Source organism: Podarcis cretensis (assembly GCF_951804945.1).
Source record: "Podarcis cretensis genome assembly, chromosome: 18".
Lineage (NCBI taxonomy): Eukaryota > Metazoa > Chordata > Lepidosauria > Squamata > Lacertidae > Podarcis > Podarcis cretensis.
The window spans coordinates 13,525,581-13,539,536 of NC_137188.1; the positions used below are offsets into that span (position 1 = coordinate 13,525,581).

Consider the following 13,956-nt stretch of genomic DNA (forward strand, 5'->3'; position numbering starts at 1 on the left):
AGATCATCCCTGCAGTTTGGCCCAACTTTTGGGGGTAGCCATCTGTCCCGCACAATGAGGACTTGGACAAGGAGGTCATTTGCAACAACAGTGACAGGCAGTATGCTGAGGCCAGTTCCCCCTCACTTGACCGCCAACTGGACATGTTACTGCTGCTTACTGGGAGGGGCAAGGTGGAGGTGGCTCAGCGCAACAAACACATGGGCAGAACCACTCTGGTGCCCCTGCCAGCGGGTCTGGAGCTGCAGCAACCTCGCCCCTCTACCTCCCAGAGATCGGGCACCAAGCTGTTCAAACTTGAGCGTTCAAATTTGGGGCAGGAAGAAAAGCAGCAGGTGCAATTTCTGTACGGATGGTATGCTCAGGGCTTCTAAACTCTACCACAAAGGTAACTGCAACTGCCTAAATCCGAGCTGTGCCGCAGTGGCTGCTCCTATCTTGCATGCCCCCTTACTGTAACCAACTGAGGTGCTGGATATAATGAAGGAAAGGATGCAACTGTCTGGAAGTTTCCTCTAAGGGATTGCACACCCACGGAATTACTCCTCCACACAGTACTTGGTGAAGCAACAGACTGAATGCCTGCAGGGCTGTTGTTTTTAAGAGAGCATAAATATGGGCATGGGAACTAACGGCACAGAGCTAATCACAAAAAAAAAATGACCCCTGGGCAAGCCTTTAAGAACCTTCCTGGGTGTGCCCCTTTGGCCCTGTACACAATTTGCTCCCTATGCAGCTCTTGGAACACACTACTATTCAGAGGCAAGACTACAATGCAGCAATTAAAAGTCAGGGTTAGCTTTCTCATCTGACAAGCTCCTCCCAGCGAGGCTTGGGTAAGCCAAGAGAGAGAGCGACGCTTGGAAGGATACAAGCAGCTCATTCATGGGTGCGCGGCCGGCCAGCACGCAGTCACGCGATTCGACTCTCAAAGCAGCGACAGCTGTGTTGCTCAGACTGGGAGGCAGGTCAGGCCACCCCCTCACTTATTCTCCCCCCCTCACTTCTTCCCTGACCCGTGGCTTGTCCCTTTTGTCTTGTGAGCCATGCAGCTGGTAGAGAGCCACGCCAGACCGCCGTGCTGCCTTAACATCTCCCCTTCCACAAAGGCGACAGGCGCACACATAGATATCACATTTAGGGCTGCAGGGTTGAGGCCGCTAATTGGTTAGATTCGTACATCAGCACTTTAAAACGAATCAAATGTTCCCCTACCATTTAGTCACTGCTTATAAAATTAATGCATGGCAGTGCCATCTTAAAAGAGGCTTTTCCTCACGAGAAGGGAAATGACTCTTCCACGATTATACCTGCTATGACACATGCATGTGAATTACTAGTGTTGCTGTTGTTAATTGAATTTATATACCACCCTATACCTGAAGGTCTCAGGGCGATTCACAAGATAAAAGCAGAATGCAAAACCACAAACTACATAATCAAAATAAAAACAACCACCACCCAAGAATGCATTTTAAGAGGGCATAGTTGTCAATCAAATCAACCAAAGACCTTTTTTAAAGAGGAACGTTTTTGCCTGGCGTCTAAAGGTGTATAATGAAGGCGCCAGGCAAACCTCCCTGGAGAGAGCATTCCAAAGACAGGGAGCCACTGCAGAGAAAGCCCTGCTCTCGTGTTGCCACCCTCTTGAGGAAGAGGCATGCAAAGAAATGCCCCAGAAGATGATCTCAGGGTCCGGGTCTTCATATGGAGAGAGGCAGTCCTTGAGGTCCTGAACTAAGCTTCCCCCTCTAGAACTACCGTTTCTCATAAGCAAACTTGCATAGTTTTAACCAACCAACTTAAAACATGAAATTAATCAGCCAAAATGTCTTGCATGCTATTGAATATATTAAAATACAATATGTAAAAAATGATATAATGTACACTCTCTCTCTCTCTCTCTCTTCATTGTTCACATCGTGTATGATTAAGTAGGCTTAATAAATGTGTCCACTTTTAAATGTCACACAATTATTGGCTGTTTCTCCTGCAACTGACTAATAAATCTGCTCTGCTAGAATTCAGGTTTGCACATTTTTATTGAACATGTATACACTGCCTCCCTGTCCATTGAGTTCAAGGCTAATGAAACAATAATGTAACATAAAACATTTTAAAAATATACATTCATGACCGTTGTAGGGGGCGGAGGGTGGGGGGGGGGGGAGAGGAAAGGGTTGGACAGTCAAAAATAAGCAAAAATTCTAGATAAAGACTGACTCCTGCTAGCCACAGTTGAGTCACTTTTACCTTGATAGTTTTGGACTGGAGTCGCAAGCCATTCAGCGTGTTTATGGCTCTTTCGGCATCTTTCGCTGTGACGTAGTTCACAAAGCCGTAACCCAAGCTGTGACCTACAGGGACGAAGGTTAATTAAACAAACATAGCCTTCTTGAAAGTAAGCGGGGAGGTGGCAGAGGAGAACCACTTTGCTTCAACACCGGTTAAAACGAAGCACTCCTTATCTGTACTAATTAGGGACCTGGTTTATTTTGCATATGAATGGCAAAAAAGCCACGTGAAAAACTGCACTATAGGAGTTTCAGAAAATGAGGACCACTTACGTAGGGATTACGTTCCAGGCCCCAGCGTACACAAGTGAAATCGCATACAGTAGGGAGCACCCCACTTTAACAGGGAGGGAGTGCAGGAAGGAAGGAAGGGGAGAGACAGTGTGCACAGCCCTTGGAGTAGGGAGGCTTGGAAGCTGGCAACTCTCCCCCAGGATGCAGAGAGGCAGTAGCAGGGAGTGAGGTGGACCAGGCGATCATCAGGGGGATGAGGCTGGGCTAGGCAGGTTGACCTTCTCGTCCCCTCCCCTCTGCCCAAACCAGGTCCAGGAGAGGCAGGGCGGACACCTCATTCCCAAGCGGGATATTGGGCCGCTCCGAGTGCACAAAGGCTCCACCCTGAGGCTGCTGAGCCACCCAGGCCATGGCATCCGGTTGCAAGCAGGGCAAAAGGGCGAGGAGGGCAGCCGAAAGCAGCTGCCACTACAGTACGCCCTCTCCCCACCTCCAGTGTTGCCATGTATGGGCAAGAGCGTCTGTGCTGCCCCAGCCAGAAGGCAGACAAGCAGGCGGTCGGAAGCCAAGCCAAGGCGCCGGGAGGGGCCCCCTGCAGTCTCCTCCCCTCCAGCAATTTCAAGGCTTGCGGGCTTCAAACGTGCCATGGCCCCTTCCCTCACTCACAGCCCCGAGAAGGTAAGTCCAATCTGTTTATTTATTTCACAGCGACCCGCATAAATGTGGTCAAGCACAAGTGCGATACGAGTAAGTGGGGGGCAGAGGGTGTCCTGTATTTCAGGACAGGCTAAATGTTATTTTTACCTGCCACTTTGTCTCGAATAAGCTTGGCGGATTCAACTTCCCCAATGCTGCAGAACAGGCTCCGTAATTCATCCTGGGTCATGTTCTGAGGAAGGTAGTTCACAATTAAGTTTGTCCTCCCGATATCGTCCCTGCAGTCTTCAGCCATGTGATCTTCATAACCATTAGACATTTTAATTAGAAAAGAAATCTGCCAAAAGGGAGAAAAAATACAAATTGTTCAGCTCTGCAGGTTCATGTGGTTAAAAAGAAAGAAAAGACAACCGGGAGGAGCAGAAACATGCGACTGGCCCAGTGCTTGAAATTCCCCAGGCCGGGCACGTTATGCTATTAACGCGGGTCCAATTGCAACAAAGCGGAGATTTCTGGGCACCGTGTTGGCCCCTAACATCTCCATCGAGGCGGCTGACTCACGTACCGCCCTCAATCATCACATCAAGCAAAGTGCAGAGCTGAGCACAGACCTGTGTACTGCACATCTGACTGTGCTGCAACCTTGCCACAAGCCACTAGGGCCGCTGCCACCACTATGGTTGTCTAAAACGGATAAATGACGATATCATCGATCACCACACAGCCTTCCTCAGCAGGTGAGCCAAGTTGAATCCAAGCAGGACTTTTGGTTGGAGGCTTGGCTGCCAAGTGGTGGTATTCAGGACAATCCAAAGTATGGCGATGAGTCACAGTGAATACAAATAATCTGGGGCTGCCAGGCTGCCAACAGGCCAGCCAGGCAGCAGCGGGGGGAAACAGTATCAGCCTTGATTAGGGTCCAGAAATTGTATATTCATGGGGGTGTTAAGAGGGTTGATGGAGGACCCTGGATGACACACATTAAAATGTTAAAAAGAAGGAGGTGCTTTCTTGGGCTTGTCAACTTAGAAAACGAGCCCATCTAGGAGAAGAAAACTTTTGATCCTAACCCTTCGCAGCCTTGCAGAATATTATTGGAAGAAAAGGCTAAGGAGTAAGCCCGACACAAATCTGGAGTAGAGACTCTTAAGAAGGTTGGATATCTTCTTGCGTGCCGCCTCCTGGCAACTCCTGCAGCCAAGCTACTGCCAGACACATTGCTCTGCTTTCCTTCGGATGCCGCCAATGAGGCCAGGAGGGAGGTCTGGTCATCTGGGCAGTCCAGGACCTCTGGACACACTGCCCAGGCTTACACCATGGGGGGGGGGAGTCCCCTTCAGTGTTGCTAACGCTGCGGGTTGACTTCAACCCCCGAGGCGCACTCCATTGTCTCTCCAGACAGACGGATGCTGCAAACAACAGCAGCAGCAGCAGCAACATGGTGGTTTCTGTATGCAAATGTGCAAGGATTTAGGAGTTTTCTTCACCAAAGCTGGTAGTAGCCATAGCACCAAATGAAGGGGAAGTTGCAGAAGGGAGGGCATGCAGCAATTTGCCTGGGAGGAAGGTCAGAGGGAGTGTTTAGTTCCCCAGTCTTCTGCCCACCACGATTAACCATGACACCTGCACCAGCTCTATGCTGGGTTTCACATTACCTTCTCCCTTCTTTGAGTTACCAGGCCTGGGAGCGCTCACAGAGCTGTCCTGCATTGAGGCAGCAGTTCTGCCTAAATTCTTCCTACCAGCTCAATCTCACTTCCAGCTGAAGGAGAGCAATTGGGGGGGGGGGGGGAGATGCTGCGTGAGGCGTGCAATTTAGTGGCCTCCAGGAGAGGCAATTAATCACCCCCCCCAGCCGTTTTTGCCCTGGATGTCTCTCTTAAAGCAAAGGTTCCAATCCTGCACCCGCCTTGTGGTGGGACAAGGCCGTTAAGCAGTAAAGTGGGGAGCAGAGAGTAGCCAGAGTATGCCTCTCCACCGCTTTTCTTTTTAGCTGGTCAGCAGCACCCCAAGTTCCCAGATGAGTCAGGTGGGCTAGAATGCATCTCCCACAGCAGAGAAGGTTTGGAGGAGAGAATCTTAGTTCTGCCTACAATATTCCTGAGCCAACTTCACAGCCTGAAGCAGGGCCATCGCATCTCTATGTGGCTCCTTTTGGCAAAAATCACAGAAGCCCCCAAACCCCAAATACTCTGATATAAAAAGTACAATGAACATATATAAGTAGTAGCCACTGTTGTGTAACAAACATTTCTCCAAACCCATCAATTTATAACAATGAGATAGCCTGTTATTTTGCCTCTCACTAGGGTTTTTGTCTGTTTGTTTCCCATGCTTTTGTCTGTTGTTTCTCATACTCTTAGGGACCTTCTCCGTTTTGGTTGTTTCTCTTGGCAAAGCACTTAAATTAGACGACCCCCCCCCAGCACAAGCTCCAAAGGAACCAGTCTTGACAGTCCTTGTCTAATAGCATACTCTGATCCTCTGAAAGGAAACAAGGAAGAAAAGAGGTCAGGCCGTCTCAGCTTGTTCAAGCCTTGTGTACCCGATAAGAGCAAACAAATTGAGATTTAAAACAAGAACTTCCTGGCAGTAATGATTTCCAGGAGAACCTGTCAATCTGAGGCATCACTTTTGGAGTCGTCATTTCCTTCTCCATTCAGTACAAATGCACACGCACGCTACGGAACCAGGGCTAATTCACATAAATCTCCCAGTGTACAAAAGCTCGTTTCATGCTCAAGGGTGAGAAAGAGGAAGTGAAAATCACTGGAGCCGATGATGGACAAAATGCATGATTAAACAGAAGAAGCCTTTCAGTGAAGGAAACCACTCCACATTAGAAACTTGAAATTCTACTGCTAATTCTGAATCTGCTGCTTTGGTATTCCTGCTTCTTCCCCTCATCTCAAAATGGAAATACCAATGTATTTTAGGGCATTTAAATTCCTGTATACGCAAAACAGACTGATTATTTGAATAAATATATTAATCCTGTGGTACCCTTCCTCAACTTTAACTATATTTGTCAGTTCCATCGTGTTTCCTTCAATTATATTCTTACATCCCAAAGAGGAAGCAGCAAATCAGTTACTTTCTCTCAGCCCAGGAGAAGCAATGCAGTGACCCCTTGATGTTGCTTTGACTCAAACTGCCATGAACCCTGACCACTGACCCTGCTGGCTGCCAGAGCACCTGCGTGTTGTAGACCAACGAAACCTAGAGGGGACTAGATTAACTATCCTGTCTTGGCGTAACCCAACTTACAGGACTGCCGTGAGGATAAAATGAGAGAGGAGTGTATTGCTAAACAGTGCAATGCTCTAAACGTCTGTTTCAAGTGACTGCTGTAGTTGTTTTTATATATATACATATATACATATAAACACACACACACACACACACTCATATATATATATATATATATATATATATATATATATATATATATTCATATTCTTCCTCCCAAACTGGCTTGCATAGTAAAACAACATAAAATACAGTCATTTAAAACTGAAGTATCACCAGGAAGCAGTTTTGAGCACTCCAAAACCCAACATAAATGCTACATACTATTGTTTTTAGTTGGGTGGCTTAGAATTAAGCACATTTTTAGCTTAGCAATACGAATACTGACCTACCTCATAGGGCCCTGTAAAGATTACTGAGATGCGCTTTGAACAAAGCTTACCATTTCCCCTTTATTTCCCTCATCTTAAGGAATGGTTTCTTAGATTTAATACAGTACAAGTAATAGTTTATTATTTATACCCCACCCATCTGGCTGGGTTTCCCCAGCCACTCTGGGTGGCTTCCAACCAAATATTAAAAACACAATACAGCATTAAGTGTTAAAAACATCCCTAAACAGGGCTGCCTTCAGATGTCATTTAAAATATAATTGCTTATTGCCTTGACATCTGATGGGATGGCGTTCCACAGAGCAGGTGCCACCACTGAGAAGGCCCTCTGCCTGGTTCTCTGTAACTTCGCTTCTCACAGTGAGGGAACCGCCAGAAGGCCCCTGGACCTGGACCTCAGTGTCTGAGCTGAACCTTGCAAAGCTGTTGTCTGTCAATAATGTGTGTGTGCGCACCTGCAATGTTCACCTGTGCATGTGTACACAGCAAGGCCTCAAAAAGACCAAGCCTTTGGGTTGTGCCAAATGATATTCTTACTCAGGGTAGATTAAACTTCCTCTCATGCATTATTCCAATACGTCTGCTCCAAGCAGCTGGGACAAAACCCCACTGCTGCTATTGCAATTGGCTTGCACCGGGCTCAAATTCCTTCCCTCAAATTCAGGTTTATTATCAAAATTTACAGACTTCCAGCTGTTTGTAAGGAGCAAATCAAACAAAAGCCATTGAAACATCTCCAACACAACGGAAGCTTCAAGCGGGTTCCACCCCAAACCCCCCCCCCCCCCCGGAAAAAGAATCCAGCTGAAAACTCAACTTTGATTTTGCTCGCTGCAAATTTTGATAATAAACCTGATTGCTGTGGGGTGTGTGTACGATTTCAATCACAACCGTGACTCCCTGCGCACACACACCCAAATTCACCCGGAAACGCAACTTTGATTTCTTCTGTGCAAATTTTGATAATAAACCTGGATTTGCCATTGGTGGTGGGGGAGGGGTTTGAATGTGACGGATTCCGATGGCAACCGAGACTCTGATTTTCCTGCACCCCCCTACCCCCCCCCCCCGTTTGCAAAAACAGCAAGGCTGGTCCTCCTTGCAAAAAGGCAGAAGCCTAAAGACAACAATAGCAATCAATAATAATAATAATAATAATAATAATAATATGCTGATGATGATGATGATGCTGACTATAATAATATGATCATCCAGCACTGCAATCATATGATTATGGCAATAGTAAAAAGATTATGATAATAATATGATGATAATATGATTATCCACTGCTGCGATAATAATGATGATAATACTATGATGATAAAAATAATAATTGTAATATAATAACTGCTGCAATCATATGATGATGATGATAATAATAATAATATGATGATGATGATGATAATAATAATATGATGATGATGGTGATAATAATAATAATAATATGGTGGTGGTGGTGGTGATAATAATAATAATAATAATAATGATGATGATGATGATGGTGATAATAATAATAATAATAATAATATGATGATGATGGTGATAATAATAATAATAATAATAATATGATGATCATCATCCACCGCTGCGACCAGCCTGGCTGGCCGCCCTGCCTCCCTTCCCCGCCCTAACAAAAGACTCCGCGCTCCCCTCCCCTCCCTCCCTCCCTCCCTCCCGCGTGCTTTTCTTTCTCTCTTTTTTTGGGAAGGGGGGGTGGGAGAGAGAGAAAGGGGGGGGGAGGGAGCTGCCCAGGTTCGCTGCGGGCCCCGCCCCCTCCGCGCCCAAGCCCCGCCCCCTCCTGCGTCACCGGCCGCGCAGGCCGCAAGGCGAGCCTGGCCCGCTCTCCCCGTCGCCGCCGCCGCGGCCTCCTCCTCCTCCTCAGGCCAAGCACCTCTTCCCTCAGCGGCGGCGGAGGCCTCACCTGACGAGGTCCGGGGGGGGGGGCCGACGAAGCGGGGAAGGCGGGCGGCGGCGAGGCGAGGCGGCGGGCCGACGAAGCTGAGGGTCCCTCCGGCCGCGCGACGAGCCGCTCCGCTCCCTCAGTCGGCAGAAGCAGCAGCAGAGGGAGGGAGGGAGGGAGGGAGGCGGGCTCCGGCAGCGGCCACGCCCACCCCGCCGCCCGCCGACGCTCATTGGGCGCGGCGCGTGCGCCCGGCGAGCCCATTGGACGGCCGACGCGCCGGTTAAAGGCGCGCCGTGGGTGAGGGAGGGGGAAAAAAACGGACGCTCGCCTTCGCGCCCGCGCATGCGCGGAGGGCCCTCCTTATCCTCCTCCTCCCCACCTTTTTTTTGGGCGTGGCTCTGCGCGCTTTTCTCTTTTTTTCCCCCCCTACCAGTCACGCGCTCCGAATCATCCCGCGGGACTCGCGTTCACACGTTACGTTTGCAGCGGGCGTGAAACCCGAGGCTTTTTGTGGGTTTTTTTTTAAAAAAAAAAAAAACACTCCCCACCAACCCCTTTTTCCGGCGGAGCGTCAACACGCAAGCATTTAAATGCGTTAAAAATAATAATAAAACACGGATTACGCAGGCCTAACAGTAATCATCCGGAGCCCACGTTTCTTAAAAAAATAAAAAATGTGGTATGGCTGCTCTGCCCACGTGCAAACGCACACGCAACCCTTCCCCTCTGCAAAAAAGAAAAACGACTTTCAGTAAAATATAATAATATAACCATTATTATTTAAATTTGTATACCGCCCTGTACCTGCAGGTCTACAGAGGGTATAAAAAGACTGTATTTAGATGCCCAAGAGATTATGGGTGACATGAGAAAGCTCAAACCCTTATTGGAAACCGGCCCTTTTTTAAAGGTTGGCTTGCATTGATTAAATGGTTCATTTCATCGTATTACACACAGGCTGGTATTATTATTTTCCTACCATCATCATAGATGAAGCTATACAATTTTGCAAGTCATTAATTGTTCATTGGTGGTATTGGGTTTTTTTTTTTAATCCTAAGGGCAAATAACCTAAAAAGTGACTTCTTTTTTAAAAAATCAAATTAAAATTAATTGAGTCATGCGCACTAGAACCCTGCTCAAACGATCTGAGGCGTAATCGAGATATTGGAAGGGAAAGAAAGCCGCCTGTCGTGGTTAGAAAAGGCCGATTAAAACATTTCCCCTCCATTTCCTTAAAAAGATCTCTATCGCAGGTGTGGTGAAACCGCTTAAATAAATAACGTTTGGACAGCAAGGATTTGTGAGATAATTATTCGGATGCTTTAAGGCTCTTTAGAAGATCTGAATCTACCAGTGCTGGTTTGAAATCTTTTAAGGAAATTTATTATGATGTTCCTAGTACAATCCTCGCCATGCCGACTCAGATGCAAGCTATACATTCGGCACTATACATTCGGAGCAGGACCGTTCTGTTTAAAACAATCCTGTTGCTATATCTGTATTGTCCCTGTTATAACCTAATTGCAAATTCAAAAGTATCCCCATTGTGTTCTATGACTTCCTTGATATCGTATGTGGGCTGGAACTGGTCTGTGACCGAAATAAAAAAATGCATTATTTGGGAGGGGTAGCCAACGCCACAGAAGACAGAATCGGGATTCAAGATTACCTTAAGAGAACTGGGCGCAAGCTAACAAAATGAATTCCCGCAGGACAAGGGTCAGGTTCTGCTCTTAGGCTGGAAGAACCAGATGCGCAAATATAGGATGGGGGACACCTAGCTAGACTGTGGTACCCATAAAAAGGATCTGGGGGTCTCGGTGGACCGCAAGCTGAACGTGAGCCCACCGTGTGATGCAGCAGCGAAAAAAGCGAATGCTATTCCAGGCTGCATCCACAGAAGTCTAGTGTCCAGATCAGGGGAAGTCCTAGTGCCTCTATATTCTGCCTTGGTCAGACCACAACTGGAATCCTGTGTCCAGTTCTGGGCACCACAATTTAAGAAGGATGTGGACAAGCTGGAAGGTGGGCAGAAAAGGGAGACCGAGATGATCAAAGGTCTGGAAACCGAGCCTGAGGAGGAAGGGTCGAAGGAGCTGGCGATGTTTAGCCTGGAAAAGAGGAGACTGAGAGGAGACAGGAGAACCATCTTCCAATATCTGAAGGGCTGTCCCATGGAGATGGGAGAAAGCTTGTTTTCCCACTTACTTGGAAGGAAAGCCCATTGAATTCAATGGAACCTCTGAGCAGACATGGTTAGAACGGCAGCCTTCATTTGTTAAGCTGAAAGCCGTCCCCGCTGAAAAGCACAGTGGTTGTTTCCAAATAATTTTGTATATTTTGTGCACGCAAAATTGCTAAAAAGCAGCAAGCATCAAAATGTAAGCAATAAAATAAGTGCAGAAAACATAACATGACGTAATATAGCTGTAATGCAAGATAACATCGTCGTCAACATGATAAAAGTAACGGCTGTTTTAACATAATTTATGTTCGGTAAATTTTAGCATTGGAAACGCAGGATGACTGCGAAACTCAGGAGGGAACACAAAGTAAATTCCATTCCATGTTTATTTATATTAATTAATAATAATATATATATATTTATTTGTATTAGTGATAATACACAGGTGGGGGTTACTGCTCCTAAACAGCCATTTCTTTATATTCTTTATTTCCCTGTAACCAAACTCTAAATGATTTTATTGCTGTTGTCAGCCATACAACCTCAACCAGTTTTTAAAGGAGATTAATAAGCTAAACACCTTTTTTCAGCTAAATCAGTTTTTCAATTAAATCACCTGGCCACAGAGATAATTTGGCTGCCCCCTCCAAAAGGGCAATACCAAATTGGGGGTCTTCCTTTTGGGGTTGGAGTATGATTGTACGATTTACTGTGGTGTATTTGTATCATTTCCTATGATTACATCTCATCTGCATTTTAAATTTTCTCTGACGGTCAAAAAGGCCTAAGAGTTGTCAGGCCTGAAAGCACATACACCTAGGGCCCAGGAATCAGGTCTGCTTTGGGAAGGCTGTGTACAAAATAGGCTGTACTCAGAGTACAACCACGGAAATTAATGCACCCAATTTAGTCAGGTCTATCCATTTCAAGGGGTCTAGCTGGGAATAGGGCTAATGGCTCCCCGTTTGCAGGATGCTATCCCCAGGGTTGAAAAACATTCCTCTGCAACCAACACTGTGATGTGGAAGAGGGGGTTATCTCTGTTTTTATGTTTTAATTTTATGTTGTGAACCTCCCATAGTCTACAACTATGGTATTATTAATAATAGTAATGATGACAATGATGGGTGCAACCTGCACTGAACACAGATAACTAGGCAGTGCAAAATGACGTCATAGCCATGACATCACGAGACACGTCTCCCTATCCTGCCTATTTCAAAATCAACCAGACTTCCATTTTTATTACATATTTTGTCCTTTTTATATTTTAATTTTATGTTGTGAACCTCCCTGAGATCAACAGGTATAGGGCAGTACACTGCTGCTACTACTAATAAAAATAATGATGGGTGCAACCTGCACTGAACACGCAACTAGGCCGTGCAAAATGACATCATAGCCATGACGTCATGACGCACGTCTCCCTCTCCTGCCTCTTTCAGAATCAACCAGGCCTCCATTTTCATTTTTATTACGTATTTTGTCCTTTTTACATTAGTATACTACTAATAATAATAATAATAAAAATAATAATGGATGCAACCTGCACTGAACTAACTAGACAGTGCAAAATGACGTCATAGGCATGACGTCACGACGCACGTCTCCACCCCGCCTATTACAAAATCAACCAGGCCTCCCTATTCGAATTCCATCCCCGCCCCCTTTTTTCCCCCGTTGCCATGGCGCTAGAATTCGGGCCACGCCCACTTTCAAAGTAACGGCCGCGGGAAGAGATGGGAAGAGCGAGACGCGCGCCTGCGCAGAAAGGGGGGGGGAAGCCGTCCTCCCGCCCTGACAAGATCTCGCGAGATCACGACGCGGTAAAGGGGCGGGGCCCGCTGCTTGAAGGACGGGAGGGGGGAAGGGAAGGGAAAGCATTAGATAATCATGGAAATGGGATAGAGCGGCGCGCGCACGGCTTCCGCCGAAGCCGCGCCGATTGGAGAGGCGGCGGAGGCCGCGAAATATTCCCGGGGCTCGAAAACGCGTTTAAAAAAAATGAAAACCCTTTTTACCTCAGTGAGGAAAAGACTCGGAGCGGCCCGCCAGCGAGACTCCTTCCCGGCACTTCCGCTTCCGGTCTGACGTCAGAGGGTCGCGGCGTCGCCATAGAGATACGCGCGGCTAGAGCGGCCGCTGGCCAGGGCGCGCTGACTTCCGGAGAACAGAGCTACGAAAGTATAGATGAGCCACAAGGGCAGCAACAATTTTGTTAGTGAAGGATTGGAAAACACGGGAAAGATTTGGCAGGTGAAGATGATGGATTTTTCAGAGCTAGCCAACCTGACTGGAAGAGTCCGTGACCAGGAGGAGGAGGAGTACCAGGAAGAATGGACGAAATTTAAAGACTATTTAGTTAAATATGTTAAGTTAACTTAGTTGGAAAAGCTTGCAAATACCAGATAGGCTTAGGATTTAAATATGTAATGTGATGAATGAATATGTTGAATGCAAAATTTGAAAGAAAGAAAGTTGTTAAGTGATTAAGTTAATTTTATAATATTTATATTTATAAGAAATCAACCCCGAGTGCTCACTGGAAGGACGGATCCTGAAGCTGAGGCTCCAAGACTTTGGCCACCTCAGGAGAAGAGAAGACTCCCTGGAAAAGACCCTGATGTTGGGAAAGATGGAGGGCGCAAGGAGAAGGGGACGACAGAGGACAAGATGGTGGGACAGTGTTCTCGAAGCTACCAGCATGAGTTTGACCAAAGTGCGGGAGGACAGGAGTGCCTGGCGTGCTCTGGTCCAGGGGGTCACCAAGAGGCGGACACAAATAAATGACTAAACGACTAAACAACAATCAAATAATTGATGCTTTTAAATTTTGGTGCTGGGGGAGACTCTTGAGAGTCCCATGGACTGCAAGAAGATCCAACCTCTCCATTCGGAAGGAAACCAGCCCTGAGTGCTCACTGGAAGGACAGATCCTGAAGCTGAGGCTCCAAGACTTTGGCCTCCTCATGAGAAGAGAAGACTCCCTGGAAAAGACCCTGATGTTGGGAAAGATGGAGGGCGCAAGGAGAAGGGGAC

General features: G+C 46.9%; 1 protein-coding gene across 1 annotated transcript in view; it reads right to left on the minus strand.

Annotated features, from left to right (window-relative positions):
- The window catches only part of ELAVL1 (ELAV like RNA binding protein 1), a 28,001-nt gene extending 14,927 nt beyond the window's left edge, over positions 1-13,074 (minus strand). The window contains exons 1-3 of the mRNA XM_079960874.1: positions 12,939-13,074; positions 3,333-3,522; positions 2,254-2,357 (exon numbers count right to left, since the gene is read on the minus strand). Coding sequence (XP_079817000.1) covers positions 2,254-2,357; positions 3,333-3,504 — 276 coding nt within the window. The 5' untranslated portion in view covers positions 3,505-3,522; positions 12,939-13,074. The remainder of the gene's footprint in view (positions 1-2,253; positions 2,358-3,332; positions 3,523-12,938) is intronic.
- Positions 13,075-13,956: the final 882 nt, after the last annotated feature.